The following is a 21,999-nucleotide window of genomic DNA, read 5'->3' as shown; positions in this document are numbered from 1 at the left end:
TCAAGCAAATGTTAAATTTGTATTCTTTATAGTTTAACTTGCAACATTATCTGAAATCTGTAGTTATGGCAACATGATAAATCCATTCTTATTCTGATATCTTGAGGTGAGAGAGACTCCTTTTGAAAAAGGCCTACTTTGGAAGCTTATAAATCCCTGTTATGGACAAGCATGACATGGTTGGTACCAATGGATTCCTTATATCGTCTAGTTTCATATGATACCAAATATATTCACTAGCGTTTACAACTGGGCCCACTAAAAGACAGTAATATCGCTGACGGTTTTAAGCATCGCCTAACAACATTTCAGACTGCCAACTCCATATCAAGACCAGGCAAAGCCCATGTTACAGGGCTGACTTTAACAAGCTTAGTTAGCATCACTGTTCAAAGTGTACAAGAACGTTATGGATTAAATGTCATCTCAAAGGTAAAACACGTCTTTAGAGACTGTTCTAACAATTTACAACGTTCTTCCAACTCCGCAATCCTTGCCTCTCTTTTTCTTCAAATTGACCGTACAGGAAGATGTGAAATCTCTAATAAATCCTTTAGTGGCTTGCCAATGTACGCCGGGTCTGAAACTGAGTCAGTATTGATTGAAATAAACTCTGCCAGCTTGGCTCTAAACTCTGTATCAAAAGCTGTGTTTTGGAGAAGGTAATTGTTAAATTGCCATCTCCTAGATCTTTCTCCTAACATATCACAACGGAATGTGGTTAACCGTGCATTGTGATCAGACAGAATTGCTGGTTCTATTGCTATCGTGTGTAACATTGCCTTAAGCTCACTGGAGCACAAAATATAATCAATGTGGGAATGGGTGAGGTGACGTGTGGAAAAGAAGGTGTAATCCTTGCTAGTAGGATTGTGCATCCTCCACAACTGCTTTAAGCATGTCCGATATGTGTTTTTGGGCTTTCGTGTGATTGACCCCTGATCTATCCTGGTTTAAATCTAGTACTGCATTCATGTCTCCCCCTATAATTAGTGAATATTCATTTAGAGAGAGCAATTCATTGGTTAGGCTAGGGAAGAAACTTTCATCATATGTAGCCGGTGCATATACCGAGACAAAGGCTATTTTCCTACTCCTTATCGTGGTACTAATACAAGATATCCTGCCTGAAAAGTCTTTACTGCTTTTGTCTACGGTAAGTGCGGATGTCCGCGACAGCAACATGATGGATCCCTTGGTTTTGGTGTCGTCACCAGATGAGGCAGCAAACTTAAAGTATTTATTTTGTAGATGATTTACGTCTCTTTTTCCGGAAGTGTGACTCTTGTATAAGTGCCACGTCTATGTTTTTCCTTCTTAAATAATCCAGGAATTTAGCTTGTTTGAAATGGCCCGTTTAGCCCCCTGATGTTAACTGAAAGGATTGAAAGCTCAGCCATCTTCAAAATTGAAACGCATACGTGTCTCTAGTACCCTACCGGTCAAATCTGTAGTAAAGGTTGAACTGTCTGAGCAAGGTGTGACAAAAACCTAAAAAGTAAAATAAATCCCCTAACCCCCTCCCCTATTTGTAAGATGCGTGACCACATCAAACACAGTTTGCACAAAACCCAGTAAAAACTACACCTCCTGTCTTAAGTCACAGGTTGATTGAAATAGGTCTAGTGAATTCTTATGTTAAACATGAACAATATTGTAAACCCCTTCAAACAATTTCTGGCATAAGCTTTGTGATAAACAGACCAATCTAGTTGGAGCAATAAGCAGACTATGAGCTGAACAGACTGTATCCCTAATGTTCTTTCAGTCTAGCTTAATTGTTAACAAACATAAACTGTAACTGACCAGCCAGCATTTATCATGTATTTTCAGTCTGGTTAAGTGTCCCTTTAAAGCTTAGTTACGAAACTTACATAGCGCATTAGCTGGTTGAGCCATCACATCAGCAGCATTAGCACGAAGGCTACTTCCACAATGTGTGTTCACCAACTCCTTCTTGTCGGTAATTGGCTGGAACACTGTTTGTTATAGTTCGTTGTGCAGGTTGGCGCAGTTTGTTTTTGTTGCCGTTTGTGGAGCCTGGGCTGTCTACAGAGACCGCATTTTTTTACAGTGTGTTCAGGGGACAGGCTTCTAGCGGATAGTGAGGAGATGTTTGTTGTATGTGACAAAAAATGTTGTAGCCTAAAAAACAACGTCAAATCACTTAGACACCTTTAAGTGTCCTCAAAAATATAGATTGTAGACTGAGTAGCCAACATTCATCATTCCTTACAATCATTCCAACGGTTGGTTTCAAAACTTACACACAGCGTCCTCCAGTCAGACTCGGTACAGTGGTCCAAATACCGTTAGTCCACAGGTGCTGAGTCCTCCAGTCGTGGCCCCCACCATTAAATCAAAGTCCCACGGTCGTTCTCCGGTTCCCAGGGCAGCACGGCAGATGAACGAGTCCGAGTGGCGTTCAGCATGCTGTGCCAGCTCGTGTTGTATACCTTCAGGCAGCCAAAGCCACTGGATCTTGAGTGTGACGCAGTCAGATTGGTCCGGCTCACATACAAAGCATGGTGATGCTTTCCTGATGTGTTGCTTCTAGGCATTAATTTCGGCCAGCACTCCCTTCACTGATTTAAGCACACTTAGCTGCTTCTCCAAGACCCGGTCAATTAATTCCTCCATATTAGAGAACGTGTTCACATTAGCCACCACTGCATTAGCTGCAAACATGCTAGCGAATTTCTCCAAACGAGTAGACAGTCCAGTCGACAACGAGACCCGCTCTTTCATGCCTGCAGGCGTTTCACCGAGTTACCGTGACAACAGACAAAACGATTTGGCATCAAAGAAAAAGTAATAGACCTGGTTATTTAATGAAATATGGAGGCGAGTGTAGGAGGTCAGTTTCTCGCAAGCATAGCGGCTGCTGGTCACGTGCTTCTCCCTTTGAGATGTTTTCTTACAAAAAGACTATGAAAGCCATGACCAAAATAATCATACATTCGGGCATAGTGTTAATTATGGATGCTTAAAATAAGTTATTTAATTTTTTGCTGGGGACCCCATGGAACCCCCTCCAGGACCCCACTTTGAGAACCATTGCTGTAGACCACTAATGTTGATGAATGGTGAAGGAAGATTGATTCAAAGTAGTGAGTGATAAAGAGTGCACTGTAAAACATTTTCAAAATAATTTTTCTTATTATTTCGGAGGGGTTAGGCACATTTTGGGCAGGGATGGACTGGGACAAAAAATTGGCCCTGGCATTTTTGGCCCAGGCGGCCCACACCCACCGTGATTGGTCAGACACATTCCCTGCAGACAGTCCTCTTAAAATATGCGTGCATTCTATGATATGAGTTGCCTAGTGTTCTGCGTTCATGTGATCGTTTTGGATCCTTCAAGAGAGGTCTTAAGACTTATCTGTTGATCTTACACTTAAATAATGAATTAATTCTTAGAGTTATGATTTGTATATTTATGGTATTTTTGTTATTTTTTATTATTGATATTTTATATTGTATTGTCATTATTGTTTTTATTACTATTTTTCTGGACAAAATTGTCTGCTAAATACAATAACCATAACCCTTCTCAAAAGCTACAATAAATAAGAGAGTAGTATATGCCCTGGAAAAGAGTTAATTTAGCAATTCAAGGAACACTGATGCTTGTATCAACACTGATTTTGTAGATCACACAGACTTTTCAGCTACCCAACAGACTAACCGCTAGCATTTTCAATGTAAGCTTAACAGTTAGGTTACCTAGCCACTAACTTTAATGTTACAGCCAAAGTGCTTGTTATGGTTATGACGTGAGGCGCACATAACACACACACACACACACACACACACACACACACACACACACACACACACACACACACCCTCTCCCTTCCTGAGAGTCCCTGTTAATTTGCCTACTCCTTACCACATCATCATCTACTCTCTCTTCCATTTTTTCCTCACTCGCTCCCACTCGCTCTGCACCTCCCTTGCGCTTTGGTGGTCGTGTCTCAGGGCCGTAGAGGGATTCGTAAATTTGCGGCCCGGAGTGGGGAAGGGGGTTCCTGGATTTGATTGGGTCAGGCCAGTGTCAATAAAGAAAATTAACCAATGGGCCGCTGTGAGTTCTTTATGGGCCAGCGCGGCCAAAAAAAAACAAACAAAAAAAAGGCCAATTTATCGGCGATTCGGCCCAAAAGTGCGTCGGCCCACCGGGAAAATGCCCGGTATGCCAGATGGCCAGTCCAGCCCTGATTTTGGGGTAGCTTCAGCCCCCCTAAAATAGGCCGACGTCCCTGCTGCCCACTCTGGAGTTCTGGGCTCATGGCTGGTGCTTGGTACTGGCTCTTTTACTGTTAGCAGCAAACTGGACTAGTGACTGCTGCTGAGGTACAAAGAAAAGTTTGATTCATAAACATGAATGGTGTTTTGCAGGCAACGTTGTATTATGTTTTACATGACCGTTAGCATCTTGCACTGCTCTTAACTAGCTTATTCTACTTATCGTCTTAATTTGGCGTTTTTGGTTTTAATTAAACATGTTGCTCAGATCATCAGGCTGCGTCATTTTCTAGATCTTTCCTTTTTTAGTGATTGTCTTTTCAGTGTCGCCGTTGTGCTTTATTATTATCCATTTTTATAGCTTCTATTTGCTCTCATGTCGCATCCTTCTACAAGCACCACTGACTGAAGTGTATAAATGAGTGACGTGACAGTTTTTTTTGAGCAAGGTGCTGCTGTAGAAGGAGTCAAAACATAAATATGTCGTCATTAACTAAGCTGCACTCTAGAGTGGGCTGCGAGAAAAATATAATACAAATAATAATAAAAAAAAGAGTGGACTGCAGGCAACATCATTTTGTGGCTTTGCACGGAATTCTGTGAGAGGGACCAGCCTGGTCTCACAGAACTGTTAACAGCGCATTATGTGTGTGAAAATTACGTGACCACAACGGAAAACAATGCCAATGTAAAGTCAATGAGAAGATGACGTAGCATTAAGAGTTAAGAAATTCTAAAAGACGTGATCGTTTGATTTCTGAGGAGGAAGGAGAGGCTGGGGTCGAATTGAAAGTTAAGCAATTGTTAAGTTAAGGTTTAATGAACAACACGATGAAAACGTCATGACAAAAACAAATGTTACACTGCAGCTGACAGTGGACTGAAATCATGCTTCTCCTTGTGGAGTCGCATAAAAACAGTCCTGAATCATTCTCAGGATCACACATTTATTCCCTACACCTGGGTGTTTCCTCAAATTAAATCTTTCCCTATTGGTCAGATGTCTCTCAAAAGAAAAGGTGTAAATTCCCAATCCACGTGTCTTGAGGCCACACCTGGTCACAGGATCTTACCAAGGCGGTGTCAATTGTTTCTAAACTACAGAAATACTCATTCTTTGTCTTAATCAAGTCTGGCTCAACAGGGGATGACTCTCAAAGTTGTTTAAACAATAAGTCTTCTAGAGCTTCTACCTTCATGCTAAATAACAGACCTGACCTAATTAATTATTTAGAAGCTAGGTTTGGGGTGAGCCAGTCAAATGCTGATTAGGTGTAGTGTGATGCAATTGGTATTGATTAAGTGTTTTTTTCTAGCTATAGTGTTCATTTAACTAAAAGTATATTTTTATTAGACATCACCAATGGTTTAACTTTTTACAACCTAACCATTGCGAAGTATGTAAGGCCAAAATTGCGTGTGGTTGAGGTGGTGGATGGGTCAAACACAGAACTTTCACCCAGGAGACCAGGGTTCGTGTCCTGCATGTCACATTTCCTAAAGTCACTTTCTTCTTTTCCGTGGAGATGCATGTTACCGGCGGCTGCTATGGTTGCAATAGACTGAGCTCCTATACTCGCCTCCGTATTTCATTAAATAACCAGGTCTATTACTTTTTCTTTGACGCCAAATCATTTTGTCTGTTGTCACGGTGACTGTGAAACGTCTCTAGGCACGAAAGAGCGGGTCTCGTTGTCGCCTGGGCTGTCTTCTTGTTCGGAGAAGTTTGCTAGCATGTCTGCGGTTAATGGAGTGGTGGCTAGCGGAGAAGCTAATGTGAACACGCTCTCTAATATGGAGGAATTAATTGACCAGGTCTTGGAGAAGCAGCTAAGTGTGGTTAAATCAGTGATCTACAGCGCGGTGAAGGGCTGGCCGAAATTAATGCCTCGAAGCAACATATCGCAGAACCTGAGATTCAGGAAAGCATGACTGTAAGCCGGACCAGTCTGACTGCGTCACACTCAAGATCCAGCAGCTTCGGCTGCCTGAAGAGATACAACACGAGCTGGCACTGCACGCTGAACACAACTCTGACTCTTTGACATTTGCCGTGCTGCCCTGGGAACGACCTGCAGGGGGAGAAGGTTCGCCTTCGCTCCGGCTGCGGAACCGGGTATGTTCTGGCTGGAAATGCTACATGCATGGATTATCCCCTGCCGGAAGGAACCGGAGTGCGACCTGGGGACTCTGATTCGATACCGGGAGCCGCGACTGGAGGACTTGGCACCCGTGGACTAACGGTATTTGGGCCACTGTACCGAGTTTGACTGGTGGACGTTGTGTGTATGTTTTGAAACCAAACGTTGGAGCGACATCTAACCAGACTGTAAGGAATGGTGAATGCTGGCTACTCAGTCTACAATCTATAATTTTGAGGACACTTAATCGGGCGGAAAAAAAGAAACATGAATCCTGAGGATGCGCTATGTAAGAGACTGTTCGTTATTTATTTCAGGGGCCACCGGAGGAGTTTTGGGACCTTTAGCCAAAATAGACATGACCCTCGCCAGTAATAATTTTGGGTGAGGCTATTTGCACCCCTTGTACAATTAGCAGTGTATGCTATTTGTACCCTGGTGCAATTAGAAATGAATGCTATTCGTACCCCGCTGGTGCACACAGCAATGTGTTCTACAGTGCCTTGCGAAAGTATTTTGCCCCCTTGAATTTTCGACCTTTTGCCACATTTCAGACTTCAAACATAAAGATATAAAACTGTAATTTTTTTGTGAAGAATCAACAACAAGTGGGACACAATTATGAAGTGGAACGAAATATATTGGATATTTCAAACCGTAACAAATAAAAAACTGAAAAATTGGGCGTGCAAAATTATTCAGCCCCTTTACTTTCAGTGCAGCAAACTCTCTCCAGAAGTTCAGTGAGGATCTCTGAATGATCCAATGTTGACCTAAATGACTAATGATGATAAATAGAATCCACCTGTGTGTAATCAAGTCTCTGTATAAATGCACCTGCTCTGTGATAGTCTCAGAGGTCCGTTTAAAGCGCAGAGAGCATCATGAAGAACAAGGAACACACCAGGCAGGTCCGAGATACTGTTGTGGAGAAGTTTAAAGCCGGATTTGGATACAAAAAGATTTCCCAAGCTTTAAACATCCCAAGGAGCACTGTGCAAGCGATAATATTGAAATGGAAGGAGTATCAGACCACTGCAAATCTACTAAGACCCGGCCGTCCCTCTAAACTTTCAGCTCATACAAGGAGAAGACTGATCAGAGATGCAGCCAAGAGGCCCATGATCACTCTGGATGAACTGCAGAGATCTACAGCTGAGGTGGTAGACTCTGTCCATAGGACAACAATCAGTCGTATACTGCACAAATCTGGCCTTTATGAAAGAGTGGCAAGAAGAAAGCCATTTCTTAAAGATATCCATAAAAAGTGTTGTTTAAAGTTTGCCACAAGCCACCTGGGAGACACACCAAACATGTGGAAGAAGGTGCTCTGGTCAGATGAAACCAAAATTGAACTTTTTGGCAACAATGCAAAATGTTATGTTTGGCGTAAAAGCAACACAGCTCATCACCCTGAACACACCATCCCCACTGTCAAACATGGTGGTGGCAGCATCATGGTTTGGGCCTGCTTTTCTTCAACAGGGACAGGGAAGATGGTTAAAATTGATGGGAAGATGGATGGAGCCAAATACAGGACAATTCTGGAAGAAAACCTGATGGAGTCTGCAAAAGACCTGAGACTGGGACGGAGATTTGTCTTCCAACAAGACAATGATCCAAAACATAAAGCAAAATCTACAATGGAATGGTTCACAAATAAACATATCCAGGTGTTAGAATGGCCAAGTCAAAGTCCAGACCTGAATCCAATCGAGAATCTGTGGAAAGAACTGAAAACTGCTGTTCACAAACGCTCTCCATCCAACCTCACTGAGCTCGAGCTGTTTTGCAAGGAGGAATGGGCAAAAATTTCAGTCTCTCGATGTGCAAAACTGATAGAGACATACCCCAAGCAACTTACAGCTGTAATCGCAGCAAAAGGTGGCGCTACAAAGTATTAACTTAAGGGGGCTGAATAATTTTGTTTTTTATTTGTTAAAAAAGTTTGAAATATCCAATAAATTTCGTTCCACTTCATGATTGTGTCCCACTTGTTGTTGATTCTTCACAAAAAATTACAGTTTTATATCTTTGTTTGAAGCCTGAAATGTGGCAAAAGGTCGAAAAGTTCAAGGGGGCCGAATACTTTCGCAAGGCACTGTATTAATACCCCGTCTGGTACAAATATCAATGTATGCTATTTGCACCCAATATGCACTTACAGTACCTTGGCATATATTTACACACAGTTATCCATACTACTCATGTATTACACCTTTTTTGAATATTACCGCCCTGACATTCGCCCTGACATTCTTAACCTAACCATAACCAATCCCACTCCTCTTGCCTAAACCTAACCAACCCAACCAGAATGGGCAACAAGTACTAGCCATTCAGGGATGAGTCCCCTAATGAATATTCATGAGTCTTCCCCTACAAAAACCCCCTGCTTTGGCAGGCCCTGACTTGCGCAATGGCATGCAAATTATCCAGTCCAAAATAAAAAAAAACACCTGACAGGGGAATCAAACTCCAGCCTCCCAGACCAAAGCTTAGTGTTCAAACCACTCACCTAGCAGTTCTTACAGAATGTTGTACAACTGTTTACCACTTGGTGTCTTCAAGCCTCTGTTGCTAGGTAACCATACTGTATACAAAAAATAGGTACTAATTAACAAACTAACGGCTGTATGCTTTCACTGAAGACAAAAAGCGCAACTGTAGTATCCATTTTCCGCTAGAAATTCAATTGTTATAAAAATTAGAGACAAAACTTTCCTAATTTGCCAGTTTCTGCTGTCATGGAAGATGAACATCCGCCATGATTTCAGTGCACGCGAGCAACGTGTTTTTGTTGTTACATCACAGGGTGTGAATAGCTCAGCTGTGTGGCCGAGGCTATCCATACCGGGGGTGCAAATAGACACTCCGAATAATTTTTCTATGACCCCCCCAACAATTTCTCGATACCTTCTGCACTTTGCAAAGATATACAGATTCCCATTGCTTTTTTTTACAGCAATGACATATGTGACCCAACCTCTGCTTTCTCATCTTACGCATCACAGTCCTCTGTTATGGTGTGGTGACCATTTCAGTAGATTTACTCACTAATATTGTTGTGGAAACACAATAAGCATGGAAACTAAATGCACACTTCCTGCATTACTGCATTACTTCAAATACTAAGATACTCCTCTAGTAAACTAGTATTCACATGAAATAAAACAATAAAACATTGAGACCATCCAGCAAAGGACACTGGGTAACATTCAACACACAAACTGGTTGCTATGGACCGCCGTTTAAACAAAGTGGAATAAACGTAAATCCAAATCTACACAAAACCCGCAATCAATTAGTAAACTGACATCAAATGTGGCATTTAGGAAACCATCAAAAAAAAGACTAGCAACAGTCATTTTCGTTTTTTGCGTCCTGCTGCTCCCATCGCCAGCCAGGAAATATTTTTTTTACTAAAGCAGTATATCAGAAATCAGATGTATTAACACCATTTAGACACCATTTCGTGTTATTTAAGATATTTATAAAATATCTGGTCATGCCAGATGTAATTATTCCACTCATTTTTTTAAACAATGCAATTATCCGTTTCAGCCACCAGGGGACCAGTGCTCCCCCTGCCCCCCAGCAAACTCTTGGGTCAGACCCATCTGGTAGCGAAGGAGGGCCGAGACTAAAGGTGTGAACACATTAAGCCGATTATCGGCCGTTAGACAAGTCTGGTGAGGTCAGTGATAAGGGTAAGACAGATTCAGCAACTGCATGGCCTATTTCTCGCTTGAAATGTTTTCAGAAACACGTTTCAGTGAACTATTTTAGTACAATATGAGATCGTATTCTGAACGGCCGCCATGACAGTCTGGCTTTGAATTTCCGGAGAAAACAAACCCATGTGACGCGTTCGTCCAATCAGCTGCCGGTTTTCATTTCTTGGGCAATACAGATTAGCGACACTTGCTGATATGAAGACGTATTACGTTTCTCAAGTTGGTGTTGCCTCAGTGTGTCCCGAGGCAGTTTTTTGGACCTCGGGGACACTACTGATCATCTTGACTGGCTTTTCTGTCAACGGTCGGCTGTCTGCTTAATGTGTCCACACCATAAGAGCTACATGGAAAAATATGCACCAAACAAGCCACTTTGAAATTCTGCTGTTTCATGAATACAAAAATTGGGTGACCCCCCCGCCCCCCTTGACTAAAAAATTTTGGATGACCCTCCCCTCAACAAAGAATAAAGACATGACCCTCCCCTATTTTCCTCCGGTGGTCCATTCCATAAATAACGAACGGTCCCTAGTTCCTGCTTAGTTTTGTAACTAAGCTTTAAAGCCCGGGACTCACGGGCCCAAAAATCGGCCGTTGGACAGTCTGGCGAGGTCAATGACTCAAGTCTGTTCGGTGTGTCCCGTGCTGTCGTCAGCCTGGGGGGCTGTCGCCGTTCATTTTCGCCGACCTGACATGTTCACTTGGTGGCAGGGCAAGTCGAGACTCACCCGGAAATGGCGAGCGAAATGAGTGTGACTAGAGTCTCTCAAAATCTGACAAAAATCTTTTAAACTGACCTTTGTTGAGCTGAAATGAAGACAGATTCAGCAACTGCATGGCCTATTTCTCGCTTAAAATGTTTTCAGAAACATGTTTTGTTTATTTTTGTACAATATGAGATCGTATTCTGAACGTCCGCCATGACAGTCTGGCTTTGAATTTCCGGAGAAAACAAACCCATGTGACGCGTTCGTCCAATCAGCTGCCGGTTTTCATTTTTTGGGCAACAATACAGATTAGCGCCACCTGCTAGAGATTGGCATGGGGTACTTTCCATAAAATCATCTCTCAATTCAAATCAAACCAGCTATTAGGCTAATCGACATAAAACCACGCCAATATCTAGGTATGGTGAAGGCTATGTGATGATGTGGGGCTATTTTAATTCCAAAGGCCAAGGGAACTGTATCAGGATGCATAGTATCCTGGATCCATGAAATAACTGGCCTTTAAAAATAAAAATCTGCCTGCCTCTATGGGAATTTAACATAGGGGTGTACTCACTTTTTGCCTGCAGTTTAGACATTAATGGCTGTGTGTTGAGTTATTTTGAGGGGACAGCCCATTTACACTGTTATACAAGCTGTACTTTACATTGTAGCAAATTGTAATTTCTTCAGTGTTGTCCCATTAAAAGATATAATGAAATATTTACTAAAATGTGAGGGGTGTACTCACTTTTGTCAACCACCAGTCAAGAAACCAATATGTTAACAAGTCAAAAGTGACAGACATATCCTCTACTCCTTCTAGTTCCTTCTGTCTTATCCTTTAAGATAAAACAAAACCCTGATGCTAATTTCATGACTTCGAAATGCAAATTGGTCACATGAAACGACATCCAAAATGTCCAAAAACAGACAAACAGACAGCTAATAAGTTGGTAAGTTAAGCAAATATGACAAATAGCAGTACAAGAAAAAAATAGGCATTACTGCATACTTTATCATGTAAGATATTAATACGGATCCTATTTAAAGTTGCTACTGTCTAAATACAATAACCTGATGGCGGAAGGAATAAAAGATTTGGAGTAATGATTACTTTATATACTGTATGTACTGTATGTAGGATTGCTTTCATTTTATTTTCACATGTGTATCTGTGGGCATGTGCTCATCTTTAGCCTAGCCTACATTTAGGCAACATCTACATTTTTAATTTATCACAGCCACTGAATGAAGAAAGTTAAATTGGTTAGAAATATAGCTAGCATATATAATAAATATAATGAAATAATTTAGTTTAGGCTATACATAGTACCTAGACCTGCCAACAAATGCTTATTGTTAGAAGAAAACAAAACAATCCTTAGACCTATAGACCACTACTGACCTCAATCACGCCGGCTCCCTCAGAATCAACTGCTCTGCCAATCTCCTGCTTCTCTCTCTCTCTGCTGAAATATCTTCCAATATCCATCTCATCTGCTCAATGAGTTGAAGGATACAATAGCATTAACAGGGATCATGACTTTAGTTTTCAGTGACAACAACATTCTATGGTGATTGATATTGTTTTAGAATATGCCTACTATAGAAGGAGGCTATATTATTGGCAATGAATAAAGAGTTGTGATTAGCTTGATAAGTTAACCATTTCTTGTATTTCCCTCGTTCACTCTAGCTAGACTTTAGTTTTCTATAGCAAACCAAAATATCCCCTTTCCTTTACCTCAAGAAAACATAGCAAAAGGTAAGCAGGCCATTACAAACAACTTACAATTTCACTCTGAATCACTAGGTGTAATCAATCTTCCTTTCACCATTAGCGTGTGTATCGGTGTGTGTGTTTGTGGTGGGGGAGGCTAGCGAGTTCAGACCAAAGAGTAGCGACAAGATGAATCCCCCAGTTACTTGCAACGCGCCGGTCTGCAACGCTCTGAAAGCTGCCAGTTCACACCAATGCAACAAGACGGTGCGGTGCATCATCTTGGTAGCACAACGACTCTCTGTACTTCTGTCTAACTTCTGATTTTTCGGCTATTTTTTTGTAGCTATATATATAATTTGTAAAATATCAAATATTAATGAGGCTAAATCGAATTGTTATTGTTGTTTTTATTATTATTTAGGAACATTTGGGGGTAGCTTCAGCCCCCCTAAAATAGGCCTAACGACGTCCATGATCAATACTGACTCAGTTTCGGACCCAGCATACATCTGGCAAGCCACTAAAGGATTTATTAGAGATTTCACATCTTCCTTTGCAGCAAATTCGAAGAAAAAGAGAGAGGCAAGGATTGCGGAGTTGGAATAGCGTTGTAAATAGTTAGAGCAGTCTCTAAAGACATGCTTTTCTAAATGTACACATACTCTTTTAGTCACAAATTGAGCAGAGCTAAATGATTTGCTAAAAAGGAGAGCAGAATTCATAATGCACAAAGTGAGGCAAAATTACTATTTAAATGGTTGTAAACAAAGTAAATTGCTAGCTCTGAAATTAAAACAAAGCGAGTCCAGAGCTACTATCAACAGCATCCACACGGACCGAGGTATCTCAACGAATCCTAAAGATATCACTGCCACTTTCTAATCCTTTTATTAAAAATTGTATGAATCCTCCTGCAATCAGGATCCGACACAGTGCCAAAAGTTCCTGAAAGAGCTAAACCTGCCTCTTCTCGAGGCAGAAGAACTGGGTCAACCTATTACGTTAGAGGAACTTAAATCAGCATTAAAAACAGCTAAGAAAGGGAAAACACCGGGGTTGGATGGAATTCCATCAGAACTTTTACTACAGTACTTTGACACACTAGGACCTATCATTTTTAGGGCTGTCAAACGATAAAAAAAATTAATTTTAATCTTGATTAATCGCTGAATTTCTATAGTTAATCGCAATTAATCGCATGTTTTATCACATGATTAAAATTAAAATTATTTTGCATTTCAGAACTGTTTTTAAGTATATATTAACAATGGGAAGCAATTCTTATCAGGGTATCTTGATTGGGAATCAAATGAATGCAAAGAAAGTTACTTTATGAACTTGACTTTAAGATTTGTCTTTGTTTATTATTTATTTACTGTAAACAAAAGAAGAAAAAAGAAAAAAAGAAGGGTACTAAACAACAGTCAGCAACTTGTTTATTGTTAAGGCCATGGTCAAAATAAAAGATTTAATAATAATGTAATAACTATAACAATAACTTATTTCACCAGTAAATTACTGTTGAACGACAAAAACAACCACCAGATGGGAAAAGGGGATTTTACAATTACTGTGAACGCAGCACGAGGCTACGTGTGCACACTTTACACTGTTTAACGTTAGCTGTCAGCATTTTAACCATGTTTAATCCAGCTGAGCTAAAGGTGGACTAACGTTAAATTCTGTCAGGTGTAGTGTAAAGTCAGGCACCGAAATGAGGCACCGAAATTTTCGTTCTTTTTCAGTCTTGTTACTACCGTTTAGGTCGGCATGTGTCGATACCCAATCCTACTTACCAGAGTCAATATAGTGTGCAGTAACTTCTAAATAATTTTGATTACTCACTGATGTCCAGTGATTGATGAGACAGCGTTTGCACTTTGGTTTCAATAACAGGTCAGTGAGTAGCACTCTCCAAAACAGTGCTTTGCCTGAGCCCACTAGCATCAACCTGAGTCACGTTAACTGTACTATGCTTAGCTCGTAGGTGGTAGTTCAAGCTTGACGTGCTTCGGTGATATTTTAATTTGGCTTTACACATGTGCATATGGCTTTCGTCTTGTCTACGAGCCATCCGGGAGTTTTGGAAAATAAAAAGCGCCATTTAGAATTGTGTTGCTGTTGCATTTCTCCATCATGCCTGCAGCCTGCAGCAGGAGGATGAGTTACGAGGAAGTATGGCAGCTTGATGATAAGTAAAGGTGTGGCAAAGGTTCAAAATAGTAGCCTGTTAGGCACAACGTGAAGCCAAGTGAAGTGAAAATAAATTAATAAATGGCGGTATGCGATTAAAAAAAATTCATGCGTTATGCTCGGCCCTTAATCGCCTCGCGATTAACACGTTAATGGTCATGAATAACTTTCACACAATCGCATTACAAAAACAAAAAGGGCAAAGGTCCTACGGAGTGCGCGAACTACAGGCCCATCAGCCTCATTGGAACTGATATTAAAGGGGTGCTAGAATGATTATAGGATATTTTAAATGGTTCCTTAAGGTATCCTAAGGCACCGTTGAGAATCCTATTGGTTGAGCGAATCCCCATGTGTATGTATATGTGTGTGTGTGTACACATTAGAGAAGTGACAGAATCTCATATTCCAGACACTGCAATGTTTAATTTCCAAATTCACTTCTGAGACTTTTTTATGCAAGAAATCAACTATATAAAGCTCAAATATGGGCCGTTTTACGAAAATTGATGGCCAATTGCAAATTTGGTAAGACAACTATCCATTATCCAGGTCACTAACGCCCCCCATCAAATAAGATGTAGGCTAGTTGCCCTATTAATGATTACGCCCTAATATTAGGCCTATTATTGTTGTTACTATTGTTATCACAAATAATCAAAAAATCATATCATTGAATGACAAACAACACATGTATTAGTTTCCCAGGTGTCAAAAAGCCATGTGAATAAAGAAATTATATTTACAGGTATTTAAAGAAATGCAACCATTTGACCTTCAATTTAAATTAAGTAACAGCAGCCAATCAGAACGACTAGATATGTGACATTCAAACTTTAATTAGGTATTGCAAACACTAACAATAGCCAATCAGAAAAAGCTAGCAATTTAACATTCAAATCTATTTTCCATTCAAATCTAAATGTATAATCAAATTGTTCCAACGGAAAACAGGCTGGCAGTTATCAAGTTATTAAGGGGTAAAAGCAGAAGGATTTACTGCCCAATGGAAATAAGTTTACAATCTTTGAGAGTTAGTGAGAGCCCTTTGTTGATGGTTAGAAGAGTCTACTATCACTAGGTTTACTATCACCTGTTTGCGAGTAAAAAAACTTTTGGAGAAATGCAACCCCACATCACGCTGCAATTTGAGGAGGTGTGAGAACACAAAAACAACATTACAGATTAGCGCCGCATGCTGTTATAGAGATGTATTACGTCTCATCTCCTCTCGTCTTTTTGGTCTGTTCTGTGGCAGTTTTTTGGACCTCGGGGACGCGACTGATCATATCGACGGGGTTTTCTGTTAACGGTCGGCCGTCTGCTATATGTGTCTACACCTTTGGTTGGCGTATTTTCTGGACATAGTTATGCTTAAGCTCTCTACAGCAAGGATTAACAAAGCCAAATCATCGACTATAGATATATGGAAAAACGCAGCAGCACAAATATCAGTCCTAATGACCTCCGCATCACAAGAATTAGAGGAGAGTGACTAGGCAAGGTGTGATCTTGTTTTTGCTTATTTGTTTTTTTGTTTTCCTCGAGACTGCGGAGGGTGGGGGGTGGGAGAGCGATTTTGTTCAATTGTGTTTGTATGTATGTTCAAAATTATAAAAATAATAAAAAATGTATCTAAAAAAAAGTGTCAAAAGGGTAGTTTGCCTCTTTTCCCCTCCTTACTTGCCTTTTTTATCTTTTCCCTCTTCTCCTCGAATGTGTCTTTCCCTTTAATGACATACAAACCCCTTTCCAATTATAGTAGTAGGATTATTAGTTTCGACTAGGAGACAAAATTCAACAATCGCAAAGTGCAACCTATAGCCAAACTACTGAAGTCTTGTCCACTCGTGCAGCCTCACAGCTTTGATTATGTTCGTCCCATGATCAGTGGTGATGCACACTTGACGAACCGCTGTTAAATTCCAGGACAGGAGGATTATCTTTTAAGCCTTGTGCGATGGTATGATCCTCTGGGAAATAGTTTGAAGGCAGGCACTCTTCAACTCCCAATTTTTAAAATAATTTACAATAAAACTAAAATATGGCTCACATGCCCTTTTCTGCAAAATATTTGCAACCAGGCAGTTCATATTTTGGTTAAAGTGTCCACTACACTTAAATGGGGCCATGTCTTTGTCGATGTAGTTACCGCAGCCCTTATTTCTTTCCATTTTGTGCTTTTCTTTTCATATGGGATTTATTTGGAAAACTAAGAAGCCAGAGTTGCTTGTTTCTGGGCTGGTTGTGGACATGCAGAGTTTCAGGCATTCTTCGTTTTTTGTAGTGGGTGGCATTTTAAATGATGAAACAAATTTGTGGAAGGCTACTGCTACCTTTTGCTGCAATAGGTTTTCTGCATATCTTGCAAATAACTGTAGCTTGTTCCATGTCTTCTTTGCGGTAGCCAAACCACTGCCAGACAACGGACCCAGTGCTGCTTTCTTTCGGTACCAGTTTGTCTTTCTCCATCGCTTAATACTGGTCAAAGTTGCTTTGGCGTTTCACCTGTTTGTCAAACATTCATACAGGAGACTGGTCTGGATGGACGCGGGACACTGACTTGTGTATGTGAGACGGAGAGAGCCACAGAGGAGAGATACAGAGAGGAGAAACACTAAAAGGAGGCTCATGCAGGCTCAAAAATTTACATGACAACTTATACCCGATGTTTGCGATATTGTAATTTACAACATTCCATTTGGGACAACACATCCAGTGGCGTCGGACTGGGGGGAAAAAGGGGTCTGAGTACCTCATGTGAGGAGGGCCCAAAAAGATGCTAGAATGATTAGCTGTTGATGCGGGGAGGGGCCCATAGAAAATGTCTTTCTACAGGGCCCAGAATTTTGTGCTACGCCCCTGAACACATCGATGCATCAAGTATATCAGATATATCGCCGACCCCTAGCTACACCACAGATGCATTCTGGGATAGGGAAAAAAAAACGCTCTGGGTTGTTTACATTTCTTTAAACCAATCACAATCGTTTTGAGCTGCGCCAAGCTCCAGACCCAGCAACGGTGGCTCCGCAAAATGGTTTTGGGAAGGAATTTGGAAAATTAGTTTTTGTGGAACATTTGCACATATTCTTTGTAATTATTTACAATCATTACCCGAAAGAACCAAGCAGGCCTGCCTTGTTGCAAGATCATAATTTTCTTCAAAACTTTCCATGGTCAGCGTGTAGCTAGCTCGAAGTTTGTTGTTTCCAGTAGCAAAAGGGATTTTGAAAACAGCAACACAGAGAGCGGAAGGTGAGGTGCCGGATGTCATGGAAATGGACTTCCTTTGATTGTACTCAGATGTGCCTAAGCTGCTGCATGCTTCTGTCTGAGTGTGTGTACAGGGGAAGGGGGAGAGAGAGAGAGAGAGTGAGTGGGCTGTTGGCGCTCCTGTTTTTTTGCTAGACTGCTTGTTTAAATTACAATGGTCACCATGTCATTTATAGTCCTGTTACATTTCTTTTTTTAAATTGTTATTTTTATAATTGTCATACCTGCCCAGGGACTACAGGTGGAAATTAGCAATTGTTGCTATAACCTGGCCCAAGACATATTCTCTTGTATTACAAGTTTAATGTTTATTTGTGCATTGTCCCTGTTTCAAATAAATACATTTCCATTTCCATTCCATCCAGACTACCCCTTTACAGACAATACATGCCTACGTTATGCAAACCCCATGCAGTTTTTTTCATGCAGTATAAATGCGTTATATTTATTTGTTCTGAAGTGGTGAATTTAATATTTTTTCAGACTGGGTTTCTAAAACAGTCTTAGAATTGCATGACTTGGGTATGACTGGAAAACTGGAGTCTCTTCTGGATTTAATTGTTGTAATTGTTCTCATGTTTAATGATGACTTTCCTAGGTATAGTGATCATAAGCGGGTTTCTGAGCAGTTTCCAAAACAAAAGTGCTTGCCATCTATTGCAGAAAAATGCAATTCTTGCTGAAATTTCCAAATGCCAAAATGGTGTTCCTCAAGGTCTGGGTGTCTTAATGTGATATTTTGTAGAGATTCTGGACCATTCTTATCATTTCTCGAGTGGTAAAAAATAGTTAACCTGACTCCGCCAGATGGATTGCTTTGCATTTGCTCGGCATAGTCATCTGGGAACTTTGCGTTGGAGAACTTTTCGGAAGGGGCGAAAATACTGGTTAGCTGATTGGATAAACCATCTGTCTATCATCACCTATGTTGGTGATAGACTGGCCAAATCAACCAATCAGATCAAATTCTTGCCGAAACCAGTCGATAGAAGAACAAAAACATCTTTTCCTCCGAGAAAAGCCTCCAGTGCCATTTTTTTGCTATTCTTTCAATGAAGGAATTACTCTAATTCGGATAAAACTTGCCCTGAAAGCCACGCTCATCTCATCCACTGCCATGTTGTTTAGACTGAACAGTCGCATCTCGTTGCATCACTCCTAAACCCACCTCAAAACGGTGAAAAAATTGGTCAGTCGTTTGGCGAACGGCTCCAAATTTTCTCTATCTCAAGATGCTAGACTGATCTGCGAGTGGAAAACTGGAGCTCGCGAGATCAGGATGGTCTCACAAGGCTAAAAAATGGTTAAATGTTGCACCAAATATCTTTAACAAATGGTATCAACCCATAAATTCCTGCAACATGAGACGTATACAGTAATAGAGCATGAGAATTACCTTTATATACTTCCAGCATAATGTTCTAAGCTCTTATACACAATAAAAACATTCAAAATTGAATAGGTGCCAAACCAAAACATGTTTATTACACATTTATGACTAGAAAAACTTGACAGTGCTGAGCTGCATTTCAAATTAATCCTCAGGTTCCAAGCTTTCAGATGATGTACTGATGATCCATTCGAAATGGTATCTGTTGTTCACTTACCCTAAAAATTCCTTGACCATCCTCTGTGGGCCTCAGAGAGTTAAAGTGGAACACATTAATGCATCAATAATTATAATGCAATAAATTATTGTGAACTGGACCATTCTGCATGATGAGTACTTTTACTTTTGGTACTTTAAGTATATTTTGATGCTGATACTTATTTTTTATTAAAGTAAAAGTTTGAATGAAGGATTTTTACTTGAAACAGATTATTTCTACACTGTAGTATTGCTACTTTTAGTCACGTACAAAATACTTCCCCCACTGGTTATTGGTGTCCTGCCATAAAGTGATTGCCATCTGCATGAGCGCCCTTTGCCCTAGATTATAACAAATCCAGTCCTTTTTTTCCTCCTATTGCCAAAACGTTATTGTAGTTTCTACCTTGTCACTGAAAGTTTATTTATGCCTCACAATTAGATGATTTAATTCATGAGGCTTACATCTGACAGATTATAGCCCACCCAGTACTTTTTACCAGTTGAAATACCTTTTTAAAGGGGCAATACAACCCATAAAATGCATGCTTGCAGCTCCTACCATGTGTTTGAAAGGTTGTTTCTGCCTTAAAATGACTTGATTTTATTAATGGGTTATATTTGACGGATTATAGCCCACCCAGTACTTTTTACCTGTGACACCTGTAGCATGTTTAAACAGCTTGTGTAAAAAAAACCTCATGTTTGGCTGTGTAGCTGCTGAACAGAGGCTGCATGAAACTGCATTTCAAAAGATGTTCGTTCAAATGGGGAGGAAGGGGCAGCGGGTGCGTAAGTATTTTTAAAAAAAGAATAGAATGATGAACTCTTTTGTAAAATGGGCGCTTATCCTGTTCGTCCTCGTCTCCATCATTCTCAACATCGTCCTGATCGGTATCCACACCAGCAAGGCACCTAAATGTTCCACTCAGCGTGTCCACCCGCTAAAGCGCAAACACGACGAGCGCAGCCTCGTGTTCGCTGACCTCAGCCGGCAGGAGTACTTGCAGGTCCAGCAGTTCATGCTCAAGCAGAAAGACCTGGACATATCCACCAACCAGATCACCAAGCCATGGGGAAATTTCTTGTTTTTAATAGATCTATCTCTGCCCAAAAAAGCGGACGCGCTGGCTTACTTGGACGGGAAAAGCGCCAAGCCGGATAGAGAGGCTACCGTGGTGGTCTTTCACGGCGCAAAAGGCTGCGTTAAGGAGTACGTAGTGGGGCCTCTTCCCAACCCGACATACCACAGAGATGTCACCATGGAGAGATACAACATGGAACTGCCTATCACTGCGCGTACGGTCACCATCGGGGAGTACGACTTGCTTTTCAAATATGTGGGTGAGGTCTTCTCCGAGCTGGGGAAGCTCATGAAAGAGAGCTTCGACGTAGATCAGAACAAGAAGGTGAACGCGTTCGAGCAGATGCCCCGTGGAATTCGATCCGAGGACAGAAAAACCTGGATATCTTACTTTAGGGATATGAGCGGCATGTACATCCACCCGGTGGGCTTCGAGCTGCTGATCAACCACAAGAGCGTCAACGCGTCCGAATGGAAAGTGGAGCGGCTGCTTTATAACGGCCAATACTTCGACACTGTAGACGAACTTAAAGAGAAATATGATACGGGGTCTATTAAGAAAATAGTTTACAAGGAGACGCCTGACTACGGTTCACTGAAACCCAGGCGCAAGCCTCTGCAGATCGGCCCGCAGCTGTTTAACGCAGAGGGGAAACGCTATAGCATCAGCAACAACCATGTCCTGTACTTGGACTGGAGTTTCGCCTTCGGGCTCAGCTCTGTCACAGGCTTGAGGGTGTTTGATGTGCGTTTCAAAAGTGACAGGATAATCTACGAGCTGAGCGTGCAGGAGGCCATGTCAGTCTACGGTTCAGTGACTCCGGGGATGATTCTGACAAAGTTTCTGGACGCGAGCATCGGGATAGGGCGCTTCGCACACGAACTGGTCCGTGGCGTAGATTGCCCCCATGAAGCCACCTACGTGGACACACACCGCTACATAGATGTTTCAGTCCCAGTCAGATATAGGAATTCAATCTGTGTGTTTGAGCACAACATGGGTCAGCCCCTGCGGAGACACTTCGCTGACTTTTTCTCCAATAGTTACGGGGGGATGGTGAACAGCGCCCTGGTGTTTAGGACCATCACAGCAATTGGAAACTACGACTACATGTGGGATTTCATCTTCTACCAGAGTGGCTCAGTGGAGGCCAAAGTGCACGCCACCGGCTACATCTCCTCTTCTTACCTGGTGGATGGTAGTCTGAAATATGGACACCAGGTAGCCGAGAACGTGCTGGGGAACATCCACACCCACTTTATCAACTTCAAAGTGGACCTAGATGTGTTGGGTGAGTG

General features: G+C 41.3%; 1 protein-coding gene across 1 annotated transcript in view; it reads left to right on the top strand.

Moving 5' to 3' along the window:
* The first annotated feature begins 20,425 nt into the window (after positions 1-20,425).
* The window catches only part of aoc2 (amine oxidase copper containing 2), a 17,213-nt gene continuing 15,639 nt past the window's right edge, over positions 20,426-21,999 (top strand). Inside the window, exon 1 of the mRNA XM_039825532.1 lies at positions 20,426-21,992. Within this exon, the coding sequence (XP_039681466.1) occupies positions 20,435-21,992 (1,558 nt within the window). The 5' untranslated portion in view covers positions 20,426-20,434. The remainder of the gene's footprint in view (positions 21,993-21,999) is intronic.

The sequence above is a fragment of the Perca fluviatilis genome, chromosome 15, assembly GCF_010015445.1.
Source record: "Perca fluviatilis chromosome 15, GENO_Pfluv_1.0, whole genome shotgun sequence".
NCBI lineage: Eukaryota > Metazoa > Chordata > Actinopteri > Perciformes > Percidae > Perca > Perca fluviatilis.
Note: the sequence above shows the minus strand (reverse complement) of the source record. Positions and strands in the feature narration are given on the sequence as shown.